This window comes from Anguilla anguilla, chromosome 11 (genome assembly GCF_013347855.1).
Source record: "Anguilla anguilla isolate fAngAng1 chromosome 11, fAngAng1.pri, whole genome shotgun sequence".
NCBI classification, from domain to species: Eukaryota; Metazoa; Chordata; class Actinopteri; order Anguilliformes; family Anguillidae; genus Anguilla; species Anguilla anguilla.
In genome coordinates this window covers 11,013,107-11,039,667 of record NC_049211.1, presented here as the reverse complement: position 1 = coordinate 11,039,667, position 26,561 = coordinate 11,013,107, and the positions used below count along the sequence as shown (strand labels likewise).

Here is a 26,561-nt window from a genome sequence, read left to right as displayed (position 1 = left end):
GCAGTTGTGAGTGCAGTCTAAGTGTGCTGCTGGGTGGCAGCGCACACCCACAGATTTCTATTTCATCTGGATGAGTAGATAGTGGACGCACAAGATAAAATGGTATCCATCAACATCATGTATGTATCTATGCAGTGCCCCTTTGAACCATTTTTCCATTAGACACTGTATTTAGGTCATTTCAACAAAACACCAGTACAGTTCTGAAACATTACAGTCTGTAATGTTCTGTAACAGTTCTATAACAGCTTTATATATATCCAACTAACAGCTGTATATTTTTTCCTGGGGTGTGGTTAATGTGAATCTAAGTTTGTTAATAAAGGATCTCATGTGGCCCATAATTTTGATTTGTTTGTGAACCCCTGCACTGTATTTTAAATGACCCTTTTGTTGATTGTTTTGTAGATGTGATTGTGTGAATTGTTCTAGACACATTACGTTTGAACCATTGTTCTCAGCTTTAATTAAAAATATTTAATTAAACTCTACTGTAACTGTTAATGCCCCTAATTTGGATTTAGCCATGCAGTCACTCTTCAGTGCTGAAATCGGGTTTTGAAACACACAGTTTAAAACACGGGAAAATGATTCTTTCTTCAGTGGCACCTGCTTTATTAAAAACCTCTGAGCTGCTGCTTCATATTGGACAGTAAATTAATCACACTAAAAACGGCTGGCTTCATACCCACAGGGGATCTAGTCAGTCACCAGAACTGTGTTTTCTATATTTTTTAATTTACAGCAAATCTCTTCTCCCACCCAAATCTCACGGAGGTGCGTTTTCTTAAAATCTTATTGAATGCCAGAAATAATTCGGGCCCTCTGCCACATTTAATTGTGCTCATCTACAACCCTGGGAGTGAACGTTAGTAACGCACCTGAATACGTTCATTAATAACTCACAGACCAGGCCCGGCGCACAGCCAGACATCGGCGTGCAGACGAGGGCTGGAAGGCTTTACAGCCGGTGGGATGTGGTTTACGACACCGAGCCGCGCCCGTGACGTCCTTATCTCGGCCTACCACAGCGCGGGACCCCGGCCCCCTCTTCCAAGCGATGTAAATCTCGCATCAGAAAGGCGCTGCGGTGCCATAATGTGTTTGTTGCTTTCGACAGACGCACTGTACAATGCCGTTTCCTTTTTTTAAATTTTTTTTTTTAAGTCCCCTCCTCTATCTCGGGTAGTGCAGGGACATTTCTAATCCCCACGGAGTCCTGTCTGTCTGTGAAAGCTCCCACCAGTCCTCCATGCCCTGCTAGTCTCGGGGAGTTTGATTTTATAATTGTTGTTTTTTTTGGCGTGTGTTTAAATGGGCTCCTCACGGATGTGATGCGGTCAGCTGGTTCTCAGGGCTGCTTGCGAAGGGTGTGAGATAAGAAATGGGTGCCCCCCCCCCCCTTCCCTCCCCACTGCGTTTGGGTCCTGAAAGGGCGCAGAAAGAGCCAAGGCACAGGAGGAGGAAGGAGGCCCTGGAAAAACAAACACGCGCTGAGCTCCAAATCCTACCCCTCTGATTTTTAAGAATCATTACAATATATTTGCACTCTCCCCCCCCCCCCCCCCCCAGTGTTTACTCCTTCTTCATTTTGGGGGTGTTTGATGTAGGAGAGAGGATTTTGTTTGTCCAGGGATTTCATTGGAAAAGAACAGAGAGCTTTTCATGTGGTGTTCTGGCCCCAGCCCCCTGTGAGCCACAGTCAGTCACCTGCCAGAATGAAGTGAAGGGAGGAGGGAAGGAAGGAGCGAGGGAGGGAAGGAGCGAGGGAGCACTGAGTTCTCATGTAAGGAAGTGGACCTGCCAGTTCCTTGAAGGCCCTTGAAATGGAGGTTTTGGGTGAAGGCATTCATCCTTACCATGTCGTAACTCCTCAGGATTGCTGTAGTGTAAACGGGAACATTAAAATCTACCAGTGTTTTAATGTTGGGGCAGATTTGCTGTTTTGGCAGGGCGTGGTGGATAGTGGAGCCGAGCATGCTGGGAGTGCAGGGTGCCGCCCTGGCTCACGTTTCCTTCTCTGTCAGCACAGAGGCACTGGATATGTACTACCCAGGCCCAGGGCACAGCTGGTTTGAAAGGCACGTGCATACACACACACACACACGTGTGCATGCACACACCCACACACGTGCGCATGCACACGCATACACACACACACACACACTCTCACACACACCCGCGCCCATGCATGCACACACACAAACACACACACACACACACACACACACACACAGATATGCATATGCATGCACACACTCTCTCACACTCACCCGTGCGCGCACACACACACACACACATACACACACATGCATGCACACACATACACGCATGCTCACTCACATGCATAAACACAAACACATACACGTGCACTCACATATGCACACACACACGCACACACGCACACACATACACACAAACACACACACTCATTATCTCTAAACTCCCATCACAGACGTGCTAGCGCGCTGATGGCCTGCATGTAACAAAGGGGTCTCCACCAGCGAAGCTAAAGATTGACTAGATTAAGCTGTCTGTCGGTGAAAGATGTATGACCGGAGGAAGTTCTGCAGTATCTTATTATGAACCCACGGCAGCGTCCCTCTGTCATTAAGATGGGCCTGGAGTGCTCGGGTAGCAGGCTTGCGTTCTTAATGAGGTAATGGTGCGGTCCCAAGGAGAGGCGAGAATACCCATCACAGAGCGTTCCAGCCGAGCGTCCCTCTGAAGCGCTGCAGCCTGTGCTGGAGGGCCCCGGGCCCAGTCCCTCTTCTGTGGCCGTAGGCGTCGGCCGGGCCTCCTCTGCGAGGCCGTTATTTACATGCTAATCCGCGCTCCGCCATGTTTCCATTAGGGCCCGGGACCAGGGGGGCCCCCGTCCAGCTGGGGCTCCGGGCCTGAGTGCTCCCAGAGGACCTGGGGGAGTCCCTGGAGGGGCGTTTAGAGGCGTGTGCTGATGAGCCTCCACGCACCAGCTGCAGCGGTGCACTCTTTTAATCAGGCACCTTACACAGGGGGAACCCATGGTCAGGTTCATTAGCCTTGCAGCCATCCTGATGAATAATTTGTAATGTGTGGCCACAGCCTTCTGTATAAATAACCAACATGGACAATTAGAGAGCAGGAGAGAGTGCTGAGATGTGCACTGGTGAAGTCCAAGCTCTGTCTCGCACGTGTGTGCGCACACACACACACACACACGCACATGCACACACAGGGGCATGCGTGCTCACACACACACACACACACACACACACACGCATGCACACACACGCACACAGACACAGGGGCATGCGTACTCACACACACACACACATATACACACACACAGGGACAGCCAAGACAGATGCTCACTGGAGGCCGACATTGAGACCGCAGATGTGGTGGTGGTTGTGTGGGAAACTGGACAGCACCACTTAGACTGCTCTGGGGGGAGATCGTGTTCAGCTCCACAGGAAACGATAACGAGGAGGCTGGGAAGTTTTACAGCTGTGTGGAGCCATGAACTTGGGGATTTTCGCATCTGATGGATTGACTGTGTGTCAGAATTAGACTGATGCTAATATATCAGTTGGGAAAGGGGCTTTTTTAAAACACCGTTTATGTACTCCCTCAGTTCCTCAGCTTTACGATAAGTTGCAGATTTGTGATTTTGATGCTGCAAGCATCCTCAATTAAACCGCAAATAGTTAAATAAACGGTGATCCCTCGTCCCTCCTCCAAACACGCGCACACACACACGAGTACATAAGCACACACATACACCTGCCAGCTGAGAGCTGCAGAGATCACACTGTCCTCGATCGACATCACCAAAATGTGTTCATGTCTTTTCTCATTTCCTCTTCTGTCTTTCTCTCTCTCTCTCCCCCTCTCCCCCTCTCTCCCCCTCCCTGCCTGCTCATTTACTAGTTCATGGGTGAAGCATCAAACAGTAGAAGGGTGCACTGCAATGCTGGATTTGAGCATCTTAACACACACGCACACGCACACACACACACACACACACACACACAGGCACGCACATACCACCACCACTGCACACCTCTATTCCCTTTCATCAGAGCAGTAAAGGAGCAGTGTGTGCAGGGGTGGAAGTACAGTAAGAGAGGTCCGGCCTCAGAGCCCCGCGGGTCACACGTCAGAGGACCGCGCGTCCTCCGCAGAGCCAGCCGTGAGCATCATCTGTGCCCTGCCCTGCACGCTGAGCGCAGCGGAGGACAAAGGAGCAGTGTGCGTCTTCACATGCAGCGGTTAGCAGCAAGCGAAGCGTATTAAACAGTTGATGACCTTGATTCTCGCAAAAAGAAGAAAGGAATCGTAGAATGGGGCCGGCGGGCGGATGGGTGGAGGGAGGGAGGGGGGTGGGGCGGGGGGGGGGGGGGTGACAGCAAATCACATTACCGGGAAACTGTCATCTTACAAGGGCTCCCTTTGATATTGGGTCCTCTTGCTGCCTGCAGCCGACCTGTCTCCCAAGATTCTGTTTGTGAATATCAATGTACATGCGCTCTGCCCTGACCCAGGGGGTAGCAAGTGCGACTTACTAAACTTTTGTACTTTGCTACTTCGGTAAAAAATTAACCAAAATGTTTTTTTCTGGAGGATTCCTGACTGTGGTTGATTAGCTCTCAATGTGGGCAGTTGTTTGTGGCACGAGTTTCCATTCAAGGGTTCCAGTAATCAGCCTCCAAACAGTGAAAACTTGTTCTGATGTATACATGCTGATGTTTATAAAATAGAAAATAATGCCGTTGCTCATTTTTCAGGTCCTAATACTGCGCATTTGAATTTACATGAAAACAGTGGCTTTGTGTGGATTTTAATTTTGTCACCTGCAATGCATCACCTAATAACTGTAACTTAAATGCAGAGAACTAGTAAGCTCTGGCTATATTTTTCATCATTAAGAAACTTCAACTTCAACAACAAAGCGGTTTTATTTCAAAGCGATACAAGAATAGCGTAATGCCTAGCGTAATGATAAAGGAACTGGGTTTGCAGCTTCTGCAGGTTTGATCCCCAAGTAGAGCAGTGTCTCTGTACCCTTGGACAATATATCAGCTCAGTCCACAAGATTAACAGGGATTTTATTAGGTGGGCAAACTCTTCAAATGGTTTTATGTACGCTCGAATATTAATTTAATACCATTAGACAAGAGCTATGCACTGTCTTTCGCTCCTGTGTTTAGGGTAATCTGCACAATATATTAGGAGCAATAAAGAGGACTGCAGGTTTGTTCCCCGAGTGGAGCAGTGCCACTGTACCCTTGAGCAGTATTTCAGCTGCATAACTGGAGGCCTGTAAAGAATTTAAGCTGCGCAAGTGTTTATCGGGGTATGAAAATCCATAAACATGGAAAATGTGCACATTTATACAGCTAAATTAAAAAGTATTGGGACAATGGCACAATTTTTGTTGTTTTGGCTCTGCATTCTAGCACCCTGGATTTGAAATAAAGCAATGAGTATGAGGGTAAAGTGCAGACGGTCAGCTTTATTTTGACGGTGTTAACATTCGGGGGATTTGTGTAGGAATTACAGCCCAGAACTTTCAAAGCCACCAAAGAGTTTTTCAAGGTCCAAATGTAGAATGTTCTTGACTGGCCGAGTCACTCACCAGTCCTGAATCCAACTGAACATGTGCATCACTTGCTGAAGACGGGACTGAAGGCGAAACACTGCAGAAATAAACAGGAACTGAAGTTGGCTGTAGTACTGGCCTGTCATAGCGTCGCCTGGGAATTTACCCAGCATATGGAGATAGCTATGGTCACAGACTTCAGGTAGTCATCAGATTCAAAGGATTTGCAGCTTAGTACTAAATATCACTAATTTATTTCAGATATTGTTCCTTTAAACTATTGCTTTATCCTCCCCTAAAGTGGGGGGTACATATAAAAACTACTGTAATCCTAACATTGTTTACATATATGATATACTGCATATGCACAGTATGCATATAATATATGTAATTATATATACAGAGTGCATATGTATTTGGATGCTACTCCACAAAATTAACTGGGATGTTATTAGGAAAACAGCTGGAGACACTTTCATGTAGTTTTATGTATCCTCAACTATTCCTTTAATACCATGTAACAAAAGCAATGCACAATGTCTTTTTCACAAGTGTTTAGTGTAATCGGCACACTATATTAGAAGCCATAAAGAGGTAAAGACAGAATGATGTGTAATGTACCTCAAGAGCAGGGGCATCAAACTCTAGTCCTGGAGAGCTGCAATGGTATTTGTGCTTTCCTTTCAGTCAGCAGCCAGTTAATGCCTTGGCAACAAGGGTGTGTGAATTCTAGCCAGTCAATGACTTAAATTTAATCACTTGTGCTGAAACACACCAAAAAACCAGCAGACAGTGCAGCCCACCAGGACTGCCCAATCGTGTCCTGTGGTCTCTGGCCTTGGAGGAGATCATCCTCAAACAAGGGACATAGAAGTGTAACTTTTTTTCTCCCCAACAAACTTTTGTATTCCAGTTGAAATGTTTTCCCTCTCTTCAGATTTGAGACAGCCCCCTTCCCCTCCCCACTGGCGTGGGGGCGAGCTATCAAGGGACAAAGCACTGAATTAGTAATGAAGAGAGAGAGAGACAGAGGGAGACAGAGGGAGAGAGAGAGAGCACAGAACACTTGACAAGAGTTTTGTATTTGCATATCAGGCCAGTCCTGAGAGGCAGGGGGAGGCCAGAGGAGGGAAATTCAAGCCTGTCTGCTTCTCTTCACCGTGAAACACAGGACCTGTACGTCTTGTTAATTTGCTGGCCCCGGGGAACCGCAGCGCGCTGGCGTGAGCCCGTGTGTGGCTCGAGAGCTGCGGCACTACTGCTGCTGCCTCAGCCCCCTCCCCCCGCCGCTCCCCCGGAGATGGTACGGTCCATTTAAAAAAGGTGCTTGTCATCTCAATGCACTGTGTCCTTTCAGCGAGCGGCTGCTGTGAGCACATTTTACAGGCAGAGCTCTCACTTTCTCATTCCGTCGCTGCACCCTCCCTTGTGTGCGCACTTTCTCACTCGCTCTCTCTCGCTCTCTCTCTCTCTCTCTCTCTCTGTCTCTCCTGTTCTCTCTCTCTCTCTCTCCAGCTCTCCCTCTCTCTTTCGCGAACACGCACTCTCATGCACGCAGTAACAGACAACAGGTGAAAAAAAAAACCTCTGTCCTCAGCCTGAGCAGAGGAGAAGGGGGAGGAGGAGAGGGAGAAGAGCTCCTGGGATTTGGTTTTAGCGCATTTACCTGTGAAAATCCTAGGAGAGGAAGAGGAGGACGAGGAGGAGAAGAATAAGGGGGAGAGAGACAGTTTGAGCCACCTCTTCTTCCGCCACTCCTCCTGACACCATGCCACCCTGTGTGGATTCCTTCCTCAGGCCAAAATCCTTAAAATGATGGATGACAACAAGCAGCTGGCCCACCGGATCGATGGGGCCATCCAGTCCGCCAGCCAGGAAGTGACAAACCTGCGCTCCGAGCTGACGGCCACCAGCCGGAGGCTGGCGGAACTGGGGGCCAGCGACCCCCCCATGGTCGAGAACAACCAGCACAACAACCACGGTAAGGCAGCGGGACTTTTGTACTGTCTGAGACGTGATTTCTGTGTGTGCGTGTGTGTGTGTGTGTGTGTGTTTGCAGTGAAAGGCTGTTTGTGTGAGGAGGTATGAATAGGGAGATTAAGGGAGTGAATGCTCAGCGGGTTGTCCGCTCTCGTTTCCTAATTCTTTCCCCCAAGTTCGCTCGCTGTTAGATAATGAACCCGTGAACCCCGGGAGGGGGAGGGGGTGGGGGGCAGGGCTTTTTAGGGTGCCGGGAAGGGCGACTGGCCTTTTCCCTGTCCCGTTTCCCGGGCGATCTGGCCGGCTGTGTTCTTTCTCAACGGATTCGGCAATGTTCCGCTCTCCCCCCTCTCTCTCCCACCTCCCTTTCTCTCTCTCTCTCTCTCTCTCTCTCTCTCTCTTTTCTGTGTGCCTGGGAGTTTGGGAGGGGGGTGGGGTCGGGCTGTGCTGCTGAGTGCTGCTGCCGGCGCTGCGGTAAGTTTGCACCCAGCCACATGCTCACAGAGCCCCCCTCTCTCGGCGAGGAATCCGAGCGATGCAGTGCGCAGGGCGGGGAGCTATCGCAGCGCCCGCTTCTTTATTCGTTTTTTTCTCTCCTGTGTTTGGATTATGCGTCCTTCCCCCCTTCCGACCCCCCCCCCCCCCCACCCCTCACCCCTCACCCCCCGAGCCCAGCATTTTGTCCCGTCCCCGGATGGGACATGTCTCCTCACTGTGAGTGATGGAATTAGCTGAGTGAACTCTGTGGGAGGAGGTGCTGTGTGTGTATGTGAGAGAGAGAGAGAGAGAAAGAAAGAATGGGAGAGAGGGAGAGAGGGAGATCGGTGCAGGCAGAGTGCCCTGGAGTTTGGAAGAAGGTCCTCTGTCTTGGGGGAGGTTTTGCTGAGGCAGTCGCTCGCTCTCCTGGCTCCGTGTGTGTGTGTGTGTGTGGAAGCTGGCGCTGTGGAGCCCTCTGAAACAGGCCGACACACACACACACACACACACACACACAAACCGGCTGCCGCTGCACAATAACGCTGAGCCCGGAGAGGCATCCTAAAACGCACGGTGCTGTCTCCACTGGCGGGACGCGTCCCGGATTCATCCGGAGGGGCGCCTCGCACCGTTCCCTCATCCAGTTACGCACCCCCCGGGCTACAGAATTTGCGTTAACTCTTTCAGCTGGGAGTTGCGCGGCGCGCTAGTGCTTTTTGCAGCACCTCGGTTAACAGGTGGTTCTCCAGTCCCTCCTTCCGCGGTGAAGGTTTCCACTGAAGTAGCGCAGTCAGTCAGGCCGCACGCTGCTGGTGTTGTTTGAAGAGTTTAACCCCCCCCCCCCCCTCGTGTGCCCCCCCTGTGTTTTTGTGTTCATTTATCCGCGCCCGCTGGAGTGCGCTGGGGCCAGTGACAGCTTGCATTCCTCTCCGCGGGCCTGGGCCCTGATGTAATGCCTCCTCGCGCTCCTCGGCGGTCAGGTGACCCGCGGCACGCGGCGCGATCTGCGATCTGGCTGCGGTCTGGCGCTCGCTCGCTCGCTCACCCAAACAAGCAGCGCGACTGGGAAAAAAAAAAAAGTGAGATTTCTGGCGCTGAGATTTTTTTTTTGCTTTCTTCCTCTATTTTTATTTGCAGTCTCGATGTGGCGTAGTTTTTCCTGACAGGTGTGTGAATGTGTTTGGTTTTTTTTTTTTTTGTTGTAGTTTTTTTTTTTTTTTTTTTTGTGCATTGATCTCTTCCTGTGCACTTAACTGTGAATTCCCACAGGAATGGAGACCAAGGTCAAATTTTTTTTGGATTTCAAGGGCTAATACTGCAGCCAATGGCAAAATTGCTTACTGTTCATGTTAACTCATTGTCTTAGATTTGCAACCATTTCTAAAACATATCTGGACAAGTAATAGCAAAGTGAGAGCATGGGCTTCTAATATAAAATGAGCTATGTGGGCAGAGTTGACTTTTTTTTCAGCTGGTAACTAATGGGTTGCATGTTGCGAGATTGTGTTTTGTTTAGTTTTTTACCGCGGAGATCACAGTTTTTAATTACATCTTTATGAAATATAACACTGTAAACTTTATTGTTTCAGGGTAAGAAATATATTTACTACCGCGCTAATTGTTTTTCTATTTGTCTGTTTCACACCCCTTCTAATGGCAGTGCAATGGTCTTTACAGTTTTCTGCGCTCTTACTGTATAAAATGAAGCCCTGCGTGGCTCTTATTCTGTAAGGATGTTGAAGCCCATCCAAGCCTCCTGAGAGAGAGGGAGTGTAAGGGAAATTAATGAAATAGAGGACATGGGAACATATTTGCTGTGAGGTGAGGGCTTTACTGATCACAGGAGGGGGGGAGGGGGAGGGGGGAAGCTAACTGTGTGTCTCTGTGCCTGTAGAGCACTAGAGAACTGATTTATGCTACATTGTTCATTGATTCCCTGTCCTTCATCCGCAGCAGAGACCTGAGGGGTGGGGGATGAAGGGGGATGTGGGGGGTGAGGGGGGTGTTGAGGCGTGGTTTCAGTCTGCATCGTAGTGAGTCAACCCCACGCGCGGCCGTGACCAGCACACTCAACCCTCTCGCTCCCGCGGTATGTTTGTGATATTCATCACACCATTTTTTCGTCCCCATGGTTACTGTCCCCATATTCATCACACCATTTTTTCATCCCCATGGTTACTGTCCCCATAGTTACTGTCCCCATATTCTGCCACTGACTTCTTCCTGAGGCCTGTTTGGCCGTCCTGGCGCTGCGCGTTCTCCCCGCCGATGCGCTTCACGCATTTGGGTGAGCCGTATCCTGCTGACGTAGGCGCTACTGAGGCGTAGGAAAACTCTGCGGAACAGGTGGAGGCTCAGACACACCTGCTGCAGGTGGAGGCAGCAAGAGAGAGGGTGGAGACAGTGGGTAGAGGGGCAGTGGACTGGACTAAAGTGGGTAGAAGTTTGACCCTATCAACTAAGTTGTGGAAGATGGAGACTAAAGTCAGGAGGATGGAGGTTTGATGCAGTCAGTTGAATTATGGGAGATGGAGGCTGAAGTCAGGGGGTGGAGTTTTGGTGGTGTCGGTGAAGTTATGGAAGATATAGGCTGAACTCAGGAGGGATGGAGCAGTAGTGTGGCAGTTTGCTGCTGTTAGTTCTGCTATGGAAGGTGGAGGTTTGCTGCTGCTAGTTATGGGAGGTGGAGGCTAAAGTCGGGGTGTGGAGGCTGTAGTGGACGCTACAGGCTGGCGCTCACAGCAGTATGTGTCTGTGATTTCCTGAGCCTAGTCTCTGCTAAGCCACGCTGGCTGTGTTTGGGATGGTCTCCTCACGCGGAGTTATGCAGCTCATTTAGCTCTTAACCCCTGGCCCTGGCCTCTGGTGCTTTCAGCATGGGAACAGTGGGGACTGAGCTGTAAATACACGCTGTCTGGGAGGGGTCAGCGGAGGGGCGCAGGGATTTTGTCATACACATAGACAATGTGTTCATAACCTTGGTGACAGCCCGAGGCGCTTAGCACTAGACTCACTTCACGGCCCGCACTTGGCAGCGAGCAGTTCTGAGGTTGGCGGGGGCGGGGCGGGGCTGGGCTGGGGGGTGGGGGGCGGTGTGTGCGGGTGGCAGGCGGTGGGGTCCCGTGTCTTCCTGCTGGTTCTCTGTGACCTCTGTTGCTGTCCTGTGGGGCTGATGCCACCACCTGGCCTATTCTTATTCAGGCCACTCCCGACTGGTGCTGCAGGGAAGTGCTGACCGCTGCTGTTGCTTCATTTTTCGGCAGTCTCTCTCTCTCTCTCTCTCTCTCTCTCTTTCTTTTGCTCGCTCGCTCTCTCACTCTCACACACACACATCCTCACTATTGTCAGAAAAAGTTTCCTATTTTGGAGTCTGTTTTAATTTACACGCGCTGAGATGTAGGACAGTGGGTGAGCCTTCTCTCATATGCATAATAGCTCTTAGTCTGTTAAACAGACACAAAATGTCTCCCTGTGAACCTGTTACCAGTGAAGTGGTTCATTGGAAATGGATGTTATCTTCTAGGCCTTCCCCATAACTGTAATTTCCTCAGTCAGATCAGTATTTTTATTTTGAAATCTTTGACAGGGAAAATTAGAGTGCGCTAACTGGCAAGCTAAGCTCTAAACCTGTGCATGCACGTATGTGTACATGTGGATACGTATATGGGTGCATGTGTGTATTTGTGAGTATGTCTTTGTGTATGCTGGGTAGAACTGATCTTCCCCTTGTTGCAACGTCTAATTATCCAGCGCCATTCTGTTGTTGCTCAAGTTGTCTCTATTGTTGGTCAAATGAATTAATATTTGCAGAAAGACGATCATAAAAAAAGTTTTTTCTCGCTTGAAAAAGAAAACATGATATGGACACATTGCTTTTGACAGTCCCAAGAATGCATTATGGGAGTACTTTAACACAACAATAAAATCCACACATGAAGTGTACCCGTTGCTTGGCACCTAAAAGCCGTGAATCCTCTAGAGCATGGCCAATCAGCAGCGTGTGAGAACTTTCAGCCGAACTCGAGATTTTCCCTCCCCTCTCCGAACACGAGAGCCTGCAGCTCTGGGTACAAAACATGCCTGCCTAATTCCCCGTCTCCCCTCCCTGAGCCCGGGAGGAAATTGCTCCCTCCTACTTCGGCTCTGATGGCTTTTGCTCACAGGGGGGTGGGACGGGGACGGGGACGGGGGACGAGACAGGGGCGTGGCGGGAGGGCCGTACCACTTCCCGAAATACACCTGTCTCCTGTTATAAATGACCTGCCTCCTTTCCCCCCCCGCCTAATGATAGTAATGTATTCATCCTGAAGAGCGGTGACACCTAGCCATTATTGGCTATTACTTGATCCATCACTTTGGTGCGGCGGACTATTCGCTTAGCATTTTTAATGAAGCTGATTTAACCAGCCGCCCCGTGGCCAATTGACTGCTTTATTGTCGCCCTCCTTCAGAAGTGCCGAGGTAATCATTTCATAATGAGTGCTCTGATTTGGTAATATTCATCTTTGTCCTGAGGCAAGTACATTTCAAGGGAAATTTTTTTCTTTTTTTTCAAAGTGCAAATAGGTATTTGTCTCCAAGATGTGTAATCAAAAAGATCAAAGACCCAGTAAGCCTTTTTGCATTTACATCAGCTATGAACTACAGCAAATGCTTGTACCCTCTGTGCAAAGAAAAGTGTTGTATACCCAGCACACGTGTGGTAGAATTAGTTCAGTGTTCAGTTTCTGAAACATTTCCATTCATGGACTTGCCCACAGACGAGTGACCGACTATAATACTGCCATGATCAGTCACATGACTCCCTTTGACCATGCCACAGCGTGGGGGATGGGCTGTTGAACAAGCAGCACTGCTGTGGTCACATTGGGTGGTGTTACTAAACTCAAAAAACAACACCCTAGTCCTTCAGGGACTTGACAGTGCTGTGAACTACGGTGGCTGATGTGGTTCATCCAGTCTGTGTCACTTTCTTCAGTAATTCGGGTGCAGCAGTGCTCCTGTCCCGGGACCTCAGAGCATCCATTCAGGGGGGGCCTCCTGCTGCTCTCCGAAAACCGTAGAGCTTTGATGCAGGCCTCCTGCTGCGGGACAGGCACTTCTACAGCAAGCACAGTAAGAGAGAGAGAGAGAGAGGGGGGAGAGAGAGTGATGTCCGAGCCTTTTCATCTCACTCTGCAGCACGTCTGTGCGCATAGCACCCTGACTGACTGACTGACTGACTGACTGATGACTGTCTGACTGACGTTTTCCTGCCAACACTTTCTTCTTACTCAAAAACACCGTACAATAGACATGCTGACTGGCATGCCAGTCTTTCCCTTTTAAGGCATCTTAATTTACTGCAGTGAAGAGGAGCAGTAGGCATCTGATGAGTCAGAAATAGAGGGGAAAGGGGGCAATTCAGTGGGCATAATCAGTGTGGGAACTGACAATGACATCACTATATGTGGGATATGTCAGAAAAAACACATGCATCAAACACATATGTACATACAGTCATATACATACACGCAAACAACACGCACATACACACATACACGCAGATGCACGCATACACAAAGTTACGCAAACACACACACACGCGCGCACACCTGTATATATATATATATGTGTGTGCGTATGTGTGTGTGTGTCTTGTCCAGCGAAAAGAGTGACATTCACGATATACTTTGGCAGGATTTGCATCGGCCTTAAGGTCTGCTATTGTAGGCTCACGCTCTGGAAGTGGAATGTGGAGGGCGGCCAGTCTTTTGTTCCTCTCCTGCATGTCTGCTGGCACCGTGAGCCGTTGCCCGGGCGATCCGCGCACATCGCCCCCCCCCCCCCCCCTCCCTTTTTTGTCCCGGCGCTGGCCGTGAGCGTAGCCAACAGGTGACACAGCTCACCTAATGTTCCGTATTACCTTCCACTGACGGCGGGACGGAGCGCTGACTCACGCGGGAGCTTTCTCATCACGCTCCGGGGCCCCCGGGCTCCCGACTCTCTCCCAGCGTGGTAAAGGGTGGACGGGTTCCTCATTGTCTCGCGCATAATGCACACATTACATGTCCAAAGGAGACAGGCACGGCTTTCCAAAGGGCTCATTGCTTTGCCGTTTCTCCCCCCAGGCCGGGGGGGGGGGGGGGGGGGGGGGGGGGGGGGATCGGGCCTCGTTAACGGCCGCAGAGAGAGAGACGACCGGTAGTGCCGGCTGGCCCCGCTGTTCCGACAGGGAGACGGTGTCGAAACGGGGAACCGCGGCAACCGCTTTTCAGAATCTCTCTCTTGGCTTCGAACCGGGACTGTGCTGCAGTTGTTGGAGGGAGAAGGAGCGGGAGAGGTAGAAAAGTGGATGGAGGGAGGGAGAGAGATAGGGAGGGAGGGAGGGAAAGTGAGAGAAAAGAGAAACGAGTCGCTTCCTGTAGCCTCCTGCTTCTGTATCGGTGCATTTCGGGATCTTGGCTGTCCTTAACCGTTCTGGGGCGTAGGTGACTGACGCGTACACGTGTTCCAGCACAGAGCACAACAGAAGCCAATTAACTGTGCTTTGAGCTGGCTCATTTCATTGCCAGTCTACGCACACACACACACAGACACAGACACACACTCACACACGCACACAAACACTAAAATCCCTATTGATGGAGCAGATGGTGTCCAATGAAAATATTCAACAAAGTCTTCATTAAAAATGCAAATATTGTAAATGCCTTTTAGCACCAGAATATTCAGCACCTGCAGTTCCCCCTGCTCTCCAGTTCTCACCTGAAGGTGGGTTTGGCAGCCAGAATAGTGCAAAAAGAGCTGCTTAGGAGAGGATTTATTTTGTAGGCGCCCTTATCTTGGGTGACTAGCATTGCGTACATTTTACTGTTATCGTTTTAGTATATCATCATTTTATGCTAGTGGATATTACTTCAGAAATCCAGTTCAAGCAATCTGCTGAAGGGTTTTTGAGATTCAAACCTGCAACCCTCTGGTGACAAGCAGTGCTTCCAAGTCGGGTGTTTCTGTCGGCGCCGGTCTGTGGCATTGCGTGGCGTGCATAGCGCGTACGTGGCCGCGGAGGAGGCCGCGATTTCCTGGTGTGACAGTACAGTTCCTGTTAAAAGCCTCACTGCGGTGCGAACGTTCGATTCCACCCACGCGTGCCGCGAAGTGCGTTCCGCGCTGCGATCCAGTCGGAGCCGCGTGACTCTCACCTCCTGGGGAAGGGGAGCTGCCTCCAGGAGGGAGCGCATGGCGCCTCATCCCCTGCCCCCCGCCCCTGACTACCTGCCCCCCCCCCCCCACCACGACTACCTGCCCCCCCCCCTCCTGACTCCCTGCCCCCCCCCCCCCCCTCCTGACTCCCTGCCCCCCCTCCATACTCCTGTGCCCTTACTTATTAAGGAGCTTGGAGCAGCAGGGAGGTGAGGTCTTGGGGCGAGGGGCCCGGGACAGGCAGCTCCTGCCCCTGCGCTGGCCCTCAGGCACTGCAGCGCGCTGCCGCAGAATCAGAGGAAGCAGGGAGATTTGCCCTCTGCGCTGTGTCCGGTTTATTACACAGCTGATTTGGTTAGAATACGACTGATCTTATTAAAGTCAGACCGCACCTCTACTTCCATGCTGCCAGAGACACACACACACCAGCGAATGCACACATACACACACACACACACACAGGCACAAGCATGCACACGCACACGCATACATATGCATACGCACACACGGAGGCACAAGCACGCACATACACACCAGTGGGCTTGGTTTTGGGTTTCAGAGGTTGTCTGGTGTATTTTACATGCTGGCCTGAGGGTGTCATTAGGCCTTGTTTAGCATGGAAGAGACGTGCAGTGAGGTGCACGTGCTCTCCTGTCGCCCTGAAGTGAATATTTGATAGCCAGAGCTGAATACCCCAAGCTGCCCGTGGGGAACTTAGGTTGCATATGTTGCCAGTGTCCATCCTGACTGTGGGATGAGCCAATCATTAGCAGTCTGGTGTTTGAAACCTGATTATGTCATAACAGTGGTTGCCGCCCATCTTATTCTCACATGACTTTGAAAAGGTCATTCTTTAGGTTATTTTTTAATGGTGGATTGAGTAGATTCATTCATTTTGGTTCGGTGACAACCATGAAGCATTCAAAGCACTGAATCTTTGGAGAAAAGACAAATACAGAACTGGTCTAATGTGTCAAGGTTTTTTTTTTATAAGGCTGAAGGAATGAAGTTTGGAACACCCCTCCTGTAGGATGCAGTTGTATTGAACTGTAATGCAGCAGAATTATGGATATTGTGTGAGTGATGAGTGTATTTTGCTTTGAAGACGACCTAAGCAGATGGGCCTTCTTGCAGACTGTTGCCATGGTGCAGTTATAGGGGAATCAATTCCCTCCCTCTATGGGATGCGCCCAGCCTATGGTCAGGCCACTGAGGGCCAGACTCTTTGCACTTGCATAACCTTGTCCCTCCCTGGATAGTCCCAGACTCTTCCAGCATCCAAATGCAGACTGAGAACAGTGCGTCTGGTGATTACAGTCAGGATAATACCCTGAAAAGCATTGAGAAAAAAAATATACTTTTCCTGGGTCACCTTTCCTTCAGTAGCTAAATAGAGATGCATTCGAAATGTGAAGAAAAAAAATTTTGAGCAAGAAAATGAGTTTGCGGGATTCCTTACCGTGCACTATACGGTCGTTTCAGTGGGACGCTGTGCTAATTTACCAGCTGTTCCTCAAACAAGAAATTAGTCATGTGCATCATTTTGCTTTCCACTAGCCACTCTTCCACAGAGGTCAATGGAAGTGCAGAGAGAGAGAGAGAGAGAGAGAAGCGTCACAAAGTCGTATCAGCATAATAGTGAGCACAGCCGGCTGCTGTGTTAATACCAGTGTTGGGCGCTGATCTTGCATGGTGGCACTGGCAGCTGTAGCTGTGTCCTTGTACTGATAGTTCACTTCCTGTTTTTCTTTTTGAGGTTTATTTTGCTTTTTTAGGGCTGTTTTTATGTGCAATGAAGGTTAGTTGTCGTGCAGATGTTTTGGATGACCTACTGGGTTTACAACAGCAGGTACTGTCTGTATGGTAGAATTTGGGCATTGCTGTGCTAAGCAAGAAAATACATTTCAAGTGACTCCAAAAAGCAGCTTGGACCATGACATTATATTTCCAGAGGTTGTACACACAAATTTTTATAAAATGCATTTACAATTGTAAACGTATCTGTTTTCATATCTTGTTGGTGCATTTTTCCTTTTCACTTCTCATGCGGCACAAGCTCTTCACTTCCAAGTGGGCATTGAATAATGATAATACAGGAAGCCACGCTGCAGGCTCCTTGAGTACAGCAGTCTTAGGTTGAGCATATTATAATAGTTGTGACAAAAATGTATTTTTTTTTAGCTAATATACGGACAAACAGGCTCTGCAGACATAATGGCACTGTACCTGCTGCCTTACAGTTTCTTGAAGTATATTTTCTTCCTTTAGACCATGTTTGCCAAATGCCCCCATAGTGGCCATAGTAAACCTGGCCTGGTCGTCAGTGACTTTTGTAAACGTCTAAAATGTCCTTCATTGCAGACAAAAACTGCGGGCCAAACAAAAACACACCAAAACCCAGATAGTGAGCTTTTAACATCTGCACAAACGAGTAAGGTTTCAAATCCAAACCCCCCTCTCTCAGCCTTGTATTTTTGGCCGACTGCAGTAAAACGGGGCACAGGTTTGTAGGGTTTATATTTCGACCCCCTTCCTACCCCCCTTCCCCCCCCCCATCCCCACACCACCGCCCCAAAGATGAATCCTGCCAGCCAGCAGCAGGAGATGCCAATTGCTCTTTTTATTCAGCGGCAGATGGCTGCTGTGGCAATTTCGGGTAATCAATGACATTATACATATTTGGTTGGCATTAAACCGCTACTTTCTGGAGTGCAGGGCCAGTGGAGTGGAACCGTGGATGTACAGGCCTTTAATGAAATGACAGGTTTATGACAGGAAATTATGAAAGCAAAAAAACAAAAAGCTCCAAGCTAAGCAGAATGAACTTTTTTTCCCCTCATAGGAAGTCACTTGAAGGAGAAATGGATTTTAAAAATGCAAGTATTTAGTGGGGCTCGCCTGAAGCCTCCTTACAAGAACAATTTCCTTAATGCGGTTTCTCTCCATTAATGACATAAAGCAATCATTAAACTCATGAAATGTATGAACAAGTGAGATCCGAACACCTCCGATAAAAATGTGGCAAAACCAATTATTCATGCACTTCATTAAATTTAAATAGCATTATTATTTTTTTCCTCCCACCACCAAGAGAAACAGCCACGATGCCGGTCCGTGCTCTGTTACAGAAGGGAAAACTGCCACACTTCCACTTTCTACGCTCTGGGTTCTGATGCAGACCTGCAGGTTAAGTACCTTGCTACAGGTCGAAACCTTAACCGCCACCTGGTTAAATAAAAATATCACTTTGTCTTTGGAGCGTAAGGGGTCTGAGTTTTCATCCTCTATTTCCTAGAGAGGTGTTTTGACGCGGCGACTTACGCCAGGAATTGTTCGGCGTTCGTGTGTTTGTTTTCTCGCTGCGCTCCTTTGATAACCACTGGAAGTGTTGCTTTTTGAGCCTAGAATCAGGGGGAGCAGAAATTCCACTCCGCTAAAACTCCACAGCGGAATTATTCGGGATCCACTGCAGCTGCTCTGTTCCGTCACGTGACCACGAGCTCTGCGCCCAGTCGCGCTGCAGCGGCGGGAACAGGTTGAGATCCTCCTCTCTTATTTCTGCACACGCTCAATACTAAATCTCCCCCCGGGCTTGGAGTCATGCCACTGAGCTACAAGTGCAAGTGTTTATTTCTGTTTTTTTCCTGTGGACACAGGTAGAGGAACTAATCCTGTGTGAAGAGGTAGAGGTTTGTGGTATCCCCTGTTGTGTGTGGAAAAAGTTTTTTTTCTTGTTGATAAAAAAAGAAATCTATTGAGAAGTCCAGTTGAAGACGAGTGTGTACAGCTGTTGTAAAAAGCTTTTCCCATGAAGGAATGGGTTTCACACACACACAAGCAAGTGCTCTGTTTTTGATGTTCCCACATCCGGATCTGTGCTGTAGAGATCCTTAAAACTAAGACCTCTGCGATGTTGCAGAAACACAAGGACATCCAGGGAAAGGGTTCCTTTGATTGAGTCCAGAGTGTTTCTTTTTTTTTTTTTGTTCCTGATGGAGGGGCGCTTTGATGAATCGATGGCTGAGCCTAACCCACCCATCCCTCCCCCGTGCCACCCGATGGCGTGCCAGGCTGTGCCCTCACCGGTGCCAGGTGGCCAGGTGCCTCCGCCAGGCGTCACGGCGACGCGATGAGGAGCGGAGCAGACGGCTCCGAGTCTTCTCTCCTCCGCTGAAGCAGCGCGAGCGTGCAGCCTTCTGTCCACCCGCCCCCTTCCAGGGGCCCCGTCCCAGACTCAGGAAATTAACCACATCTTCATTTGGTTGCTTTCCAGGGAGCGTTTCGGGGGGCCGCGGCTGTCCCGCCTCCTCGGACAGCTTCCCCCCCGGAGCGATAGAGTGCTGAACTTCCAGCATATTATACCTCCAGAGTGTTTCGGCTGTGCCGTGAACAGTGGTCGCTAGCAAGACTGAACGGCAGAACGCTAACCCGACGTCCAGAGCAGAGTGGGCAGGGTTCCCTGTTAAAGAAGGGACTCAGGTGGGTGGTGTTAGCAGGCCACTGCCCTCTTCTACCCGCTCTTCAAAGGCATGCTTACCCCCCCGCCTCACTCACAAAGCAGAGGGGTGGTGAAGAGGTTCAGGTAGAGTAGTAAATCAGCAGCACGATTCACTGTCTGCAACTGCCCACAGGAGGCAGGGATAATGATCTATGCCCAAGATCTCCCCTCGTCCCTCAGTCCAAATCCAGCTCCCCCTCCCTACCTCACATTGCTTAAATCAACTGAGAGGCTTTTGTTGAGTCTAGACAAAAAAACTTTGTTGAAACTTTTGGAACTGGAGTGATGGGGAAAGGGGGGGGGGGCAGTGGGAGAGTGGGTAGAAGAACCTGAGACATGTGGCTCAGCTCATCCTGTTTGGAATGCCTCATTACCTTGAGGGCTAAATGAGGGAAGTTCCTTGCAGCTGGTACAGGCTGCGCAAGGCATATAAATCAATCTGTCGATGAACCGGGCACTGCAGTGGAGGTGTGCAACTTGCAGAGAGAGAGAGAGCGAGTGACAGAAAGAAAAGTGGACCATGCATGGACCATCACTCTGTGCTAGCTGAATAGCACACCCTCACTCGAAGGAAGTGCACTAGCAATTTACAGGAAGGTTAAAAGCCCCTCGGAACAGTTTTGTTACAGGTCACATGACTTGCACTTCTGTGTCAGTGATCTCTGTCCTGTCTCCTTCATCCATTTCCTGCATTGCCCTGAAGAGCACATGATTGTGCTCAGGCAGCCGGCAATCAGAGATTCATTGCAGTGCCTGTGGCTCTACGCACACACAGGGCACACGCGCACACACACGCACATTACATACACACTCACACACACACACACACACACACCTACGCACATACATACACACTCACACACACACACACACACACATACACACACACACATACACACGCACCTGCGCACATTACATACACACTCACACACACACACCTGCGCACACACGCACATACATATACACACTCACACACACGCACCTGCGCACACACACACACACACACACATACACACACACACACACATACACGCACGCACACACATACACACGCACCTGCGCACATTACATACACACTCACACACACGCACATGCACACACACACCAAGCTTGGGAACGTGAAAAAAGGGCTCCAGGTTCATATTTTTAGTTTGTGAGAATTTAATGTAAAAAAACAAACATTCAGCCAATTCTGTGCCTGTAGATTTTCTGTAATACTGGAGGGGTTATTCTCGGAAGCACAGACATAAGTGCTTGGTTCTTAAATCAGTTTGTGTCAAAGATGTGTGAGGGTAGAGGGTAAACTGTCAAACGGTGCCCAGGTTGGTTGTAGACGGTCTGGTCGGGTCCAGATAATAGGTCGCCAGCAGCTGTCGCCCTGCCAGGGCAGCTGGCACATGGAAGGAGGGCAGATTAGGCAGGTGGCTGTGCCATCAGGTGCCCAGGGCAGACCTGCCTGCCCGGCGTTGCGTGACGGGGTGGAATGGCGGGCAGTGAGGCATGGGCAGTGCCAGCTGGGGCAGACCGGAGAGAGTGGCACGTGCTTGTGTGTGGCACAGGGTCATTAAGATGTGGAGTAATCATTCTTGTGTGTGATAGAGGGTCGGTAAGGTGTGGGGTAATCTTGCTTGTGTGTGATAGAAGGTCAGTAAGGTGTGGGGTAATCATGCTTGTGTGTGATAGAGGGTCGGTAAGGTGTGGGGTAATCTTGCTTGTGTGTGATAGAGGGTCGGTAAGGTGTGGGGTAATCATGCTTGTGTGTGGTAGAGAATCAGTAAGGTGTGGGGTAATTGTGCTTGTGTGTGATAGAGGGTTGGTAAGGTGTGGGATAATCATGCTTGTGTGTGGTAGAGGGTCATTAAAGTTGGGGGTAATCATGCTTGTGTGTGGTAGATGGTCAGTAGGGTGTGGGGTAATCATGCTCGTGTGTGGCAGAGGGTCAGTAAGGTGTGGGGTAATCATGCTTGTGTGTGGCAGAGGGTCAGTAAGGTGTGGGGTAAGCATGCTTGTGTGTGGCAGAGGGTCAATAAGGTGTGAGGTAATCATGCTTGTGTGTGGCAGAGGGTCAATAAGGTGTGAGGTAATCATGCTTGTGTGTGGCAGAGGGTCAGTAAGGTGTGGGGTAATCATGCTTGTGTGTGGCAGAGGGTCAGTAAAGTGTTGGGTAATGTCTGATACACCTTTGCTAGGGAGCGCAGCTGGTTCCTGGAAAGAACACTACATCACAGAACTGCAGGTACACACACACACACGCACACACGCACACATGCACAGGGCTGTGGACACTTGTTAGGAGTGCGGTGCCAATAAGAGGATATCTTCTTTTCGCCACCCTTCCCCCTGAAGGCAGCGTATTGCGCCACCGGTCACCGGTGGCAACTCGAGCGCGCATTCCACTCCCAGAATCCTCAGTCGTGCCGCCATCTGTGACACGGCGCGAGGGGAGCGGTTTGCACAGGTGGATGAGGGCTTAGCGAGCGCCGCTGAGCTGTCACGAACCCAACATCAAATCCGCAAACACGCTCAGCTTGCCTTCCCCCCCGCACAATTTGTTCAGACCGTCACCTGGCAACATAACGAGTATGTACCCTTTCACGGCTTTATTATTATTTTTTTTATTTTAATCCCCACACCCCCACAGCTGCCACCCCCCCACTCATACCTGTTACAGGTGTGACAGGCCGCTCCGTGCTGTAGAAGGACATCTCGGTTCTCTATCGATTGTTAATGGGTGACAGGTGTAGTATAGTCGATAGTGAGCAGGGCTTGCAACTCCAAGGTTGTGTGTTAGAACGTTAACCTTAAATGCACAGCTGTGTAGATTAATTGTATATAAAAAAAGACTGCTAGCTGCTAAAGATAAGATAGCCCGCTAAATGCATAAAATGAATAAAATGTATAACGAAATGATGTGGTATGAATGATACAATTTCCCTCGTCTAGCTTTTATTGAGAGGTCATATAACGTCCTCCATTTTAATATGTGCTTTATGCACTGTGTCTGCCAGGGTCATTACATGCATGGCCTATCCCCATGAGGACAGCTCACAGGGGGCTTACCATGGATTGTTAGGTACTTGAGTGTATAGCAGAGCGCAGAGGGTAAACTCTGTGGAATTCAGATAACGCCGTGGCTGAAAAAAGGCGCGCTTTGCTTTATTTTCATAATTTTTCTCCCGAGCTGAAGAAATGAACCTGTGCCACTTGAATGCGCTGTACACATTTTTGAAAAATTACAATGAGCCCTTTTCTGAAACGAAAATAATTCCTCCCTACAACAGCTAATAATCTTGCTGGATTGTACGCATTTCACGGGAAGATGGATTCTTCTCATTAGTTCCCCATCTCACACCCTACTTCTCCTGCTCTCTGTTTTTCTTTGTCTTATTTCTTTTTAATTACTTTGTTTGGGGGGGGGGGGGGTGGGACAAAAAAAGGGAGAAAAAAACGCATTTTGGCTTGCTTGTTGTCATGGTGACCTGCGGCCTCTCTTCAGGATGGCGATTGTGTTGAGAGAGCGCAGCGTGGAGGAGGCGTTATTTGCGGCTCAGCTCCCAGTTTGCTCTTTTCACGTCGCCGGGGGTGGGAGAATTTTGCTCTCCAAAACCATCTTAACTGCCGTCGCTGGACTGGGATTTCCCACCAACATGGCAACCCTGCCGGCCTTCCCCCCTCTTTCACTGGCACACTCTCTTAAAGGAAGCAGCAGGCTCAAAATGTACTGGCAGGTACAGATGGGCTCTGGAGAAGTTCAGCCAAGTTGATTAGAGTGGGGTGAAAGGCAACAGTTGGGGTGGGGGGGGGCGGGCGATGGAGAAAAGGATGTCTGCCAAAATTTTCTGATTGACAGAGTGGAGGAGGAGATGGAGGGGGGAGGTGGTCGGTTCAGTTCAGAATGCCAATAAATGAGTCACAAGCTCTCTCGTGTTCATGTCGAGCTCTTGATTGCCAGTGTATTATATTTGCTTGTACGTATGTGTGTTGCTATGTATGTATAGGCGTGTGACTTATTATTTGTTGCATTTGTTTTTGACTTATTCTGACACAGAAAAAAGTATTGTAGCGTCATTGGAAAATTTAAAGGCGTACATTCCAAAACTATACATTACCTAAATCTCTGAATGGCCTTAGAGATCAGCCAAATCAATCAAGAGAATCTCCCTTGCTGAAGGAATGCCATTTAGTGCAATCTGCCATGGCCATTGGCCAGGAAGAGGATCACTTAACAGTCACTGATAACAGCAGCGGTACAGTGTGTGCTCCTAATTAATTTGATTACAGTAATGCATTGTTCTGTGGCCAGCGTGGGAGACATCTCTGACACGAGGTGATCTATTGCTGACACCAGCCGTACTTATCACTGCATCCGCTCGCTAATAGTGCTCTGCTGTGATTTAGGTTTCCCTGTGAGGCCCGAGGGACACAAGCTCCAAATCAGTATTCAGGCACTGTGACATCATCAGAATGAGACTCTCGGCCTCACGTCTAGAAGGGATCCGACTTTTGTTGGGTTTGACGTCATTCTCTCACTGCAGTCAGAGGGAGGTCCCTCTTCATTAAACGTACACATACTGTGAATTAAAATACAGTCCTAAGCTGATCAAGCTGCGTTTTCAACACGTTTAGTTAGTCAACAATCTATTTATTGAGTAGCTATCCATATCACTGGACATCTAGACATCATTTTTGGACATCTCATATGCACCATATAATTATTCAATATAAATAGCAAGCAGCTATCTGCTGTTTAGATAGTCCGCAATATTGACAGGTAAAATAACGCGAGTCAGACGCTACATAATTAGTTCAGAAGGTATCACTATCTTCTCACCTTCAAAAAAATCGTCAAAATTAATGCATACAGAGGGGGAATACTCTATGCAGAAGTTCTCATGAGTCATGAGTTTGTTTCAGTCTTCAGTCTTTGTGACATCATCAGAATGAGACTGAGACTGAAAGCCGCAAGCAGTATTACCCGGTGCAGTACCTGCTGACAGCTACAGGCTTTTTGTGTCAGAGGCTGGCTGATAATCTGAGTGGTAGAGCTGGGAGTAGGGAAGTCGGGATAGGTGGGGGGGGGGGCTGGGTGTGGTGTGCGGTTGGGGGTAGTATCTGTTACATGGTAACCGGCCGCAGTGTCAGCTGAGAGTCAAAAGGGGGTTGAGTGTCGGGGTGCAGTCGTATTTAGGCCGTCCCTAAATACACGTGAAGGGGTCACAGTCTGGTTCCAGGCCAAGACGAGTGACTCCACACCACACATACTGCCTCCTCAGATTACCTCTAACCCTGCTCTTATTGACTGCGGCCAAGAGCCCGACCGTACGTTCCGATAAGGTGTAAGTTTCACGCCGAAATGAGTTTTTATGGTATTTAGTCGAAGATGATTGGGTCATCTGAATTAGGTGGGACATTTTATCAGGCTCGTATATGCCACCAATGTTTTGGACAAATTTATTTTAATTGGTTATTTCATAGGCTTATCTGCCGTGACTAAGTGTGTCGACAGCCTTATAGGGGGCGAGGGATGTTTTTCCACTTGTTACCTGTGGGGATAGGGCTCTCGCAAAAATCGCTGCTGTACCGCAGAGCCTGCTGCTGCTGCTCTGGGTCCAAGACTCCGAGGCAGAGAAGTCTGCGGATTGATCTCTTTCCGCTGGGTTGCATTTCCCAGACTGTCTCGGCTAAGTAGAGGGTGTAATAATCTCCATGTAATATGCAGTGGTGCTTAATAATGTTTCTGTCAGTTGTCATTATTTTTTGTGAAATTCCCCCCCACAGGGCCAGCAGAGACGTTAGACATCTCATGCTTCACAATACACATTCTTTTACTTTTTAAAAAAAAAAATAAAAGGCTAATTGTGCAAAGTCCGCAGATCACATCGAGGGTCCTGGAGGAGATGGGTCCATTATATGATTATTACGGAGGTGGAACTCGGAGTTGGAGTACCAATTTTCACTGTTCTGCTCTTTTGATGAGTTCATGCGTACACCATTAATGCTCTCATTTTTCCTTCCTTTCTGGTACTGTGTGGAAATCATCACACTGGAAATAGAGTAAGTTATAAGTTTATACTTGAGTAAGCGCATACAGATGGGTTAGGGTTTGATGCAGTCTTGTAGAGGTGCAGTCACATGTGCCTCTGTAACTTAGTTGTAAGACTACTAATGGCAGTTGTAATAAGGTCATTATGATGTCACTGTGGTGCCACTTTAATTCCAGTGTGCATGTGCAAGAGTTGAATCAGCCATTCAGTGTTGTAGCTCACTGAGAATTCTGGGAGAATTCTTGTCACTGGGACCCGTGGGGATGAACAGCATTCAAGGACAGAGCTACGACACCCTCTTCCCCCACCCACCCATCCATCCACCCACCCACCCGTCAAGTACGCAAACATGTGCATTCAACCTTAAATGTTCCCGACTGCTGTTTGCATTGTTTTGCAAGTCACACAAAAAATGACACTTCATACAATACAATGTACAGACAGGATACACACACACACGGACAGCAATCATTCCTTTTCAAAAACTTAAGCCCAGACTGCCGCTAGTATTTTTGTAAATGGATATGGATTTTATATTTTCCTTTAAAATAATTTTATTCTGGCTAGACTCTGTGTCAGCATTGTTTGTATAATTTTTTCAAGCAGCCTGAGATTTTGTTTTGAGTGATCATGAACATCATTAAGACTGTAACTCCATGTTGTGAGAGGTTATCATAGTCTGTTCCTTCAAGTATATCTTTTGGTTCTGCTTTGTGTCAGATTTAACTTTAATGACTTGAACACACTCAATGCTGTGGAGTACACTGCAGCTACAATAGCTGCTATCATGATG

General features: G+C 48.9%; 1 protein-coding gene across 5 annotated transcripts in view; it reads left to right on the top strand.

Annotated features, from left to right (window-relative positions):
* kazna (kazrin, periplakin interacting protein a) overlaps positions 1-26,561 on the top strand; it is a 269,814-nt gene that overhangs the window by 99,022 nt on the left and 144,231 nt on the right. For all 5 annotated transcript variants that reach the window (XR_004761391.1, XM_035381147.1, XM_035381148.1 and 2 more), the window contains exon 3: positions 7,382-7,565. Coding sequence is in view for 4 of the 5 variants with exons in the window: in XM_035381147.1 (XP_035237038.1) it covers positions 7,382-7,565 (184 nt within the window). In the remaining variant the exon portion in view is untranslated. The remainder of the gene's footprint in view (positions 1-7,381; positions 7,566-26,561) is intronic.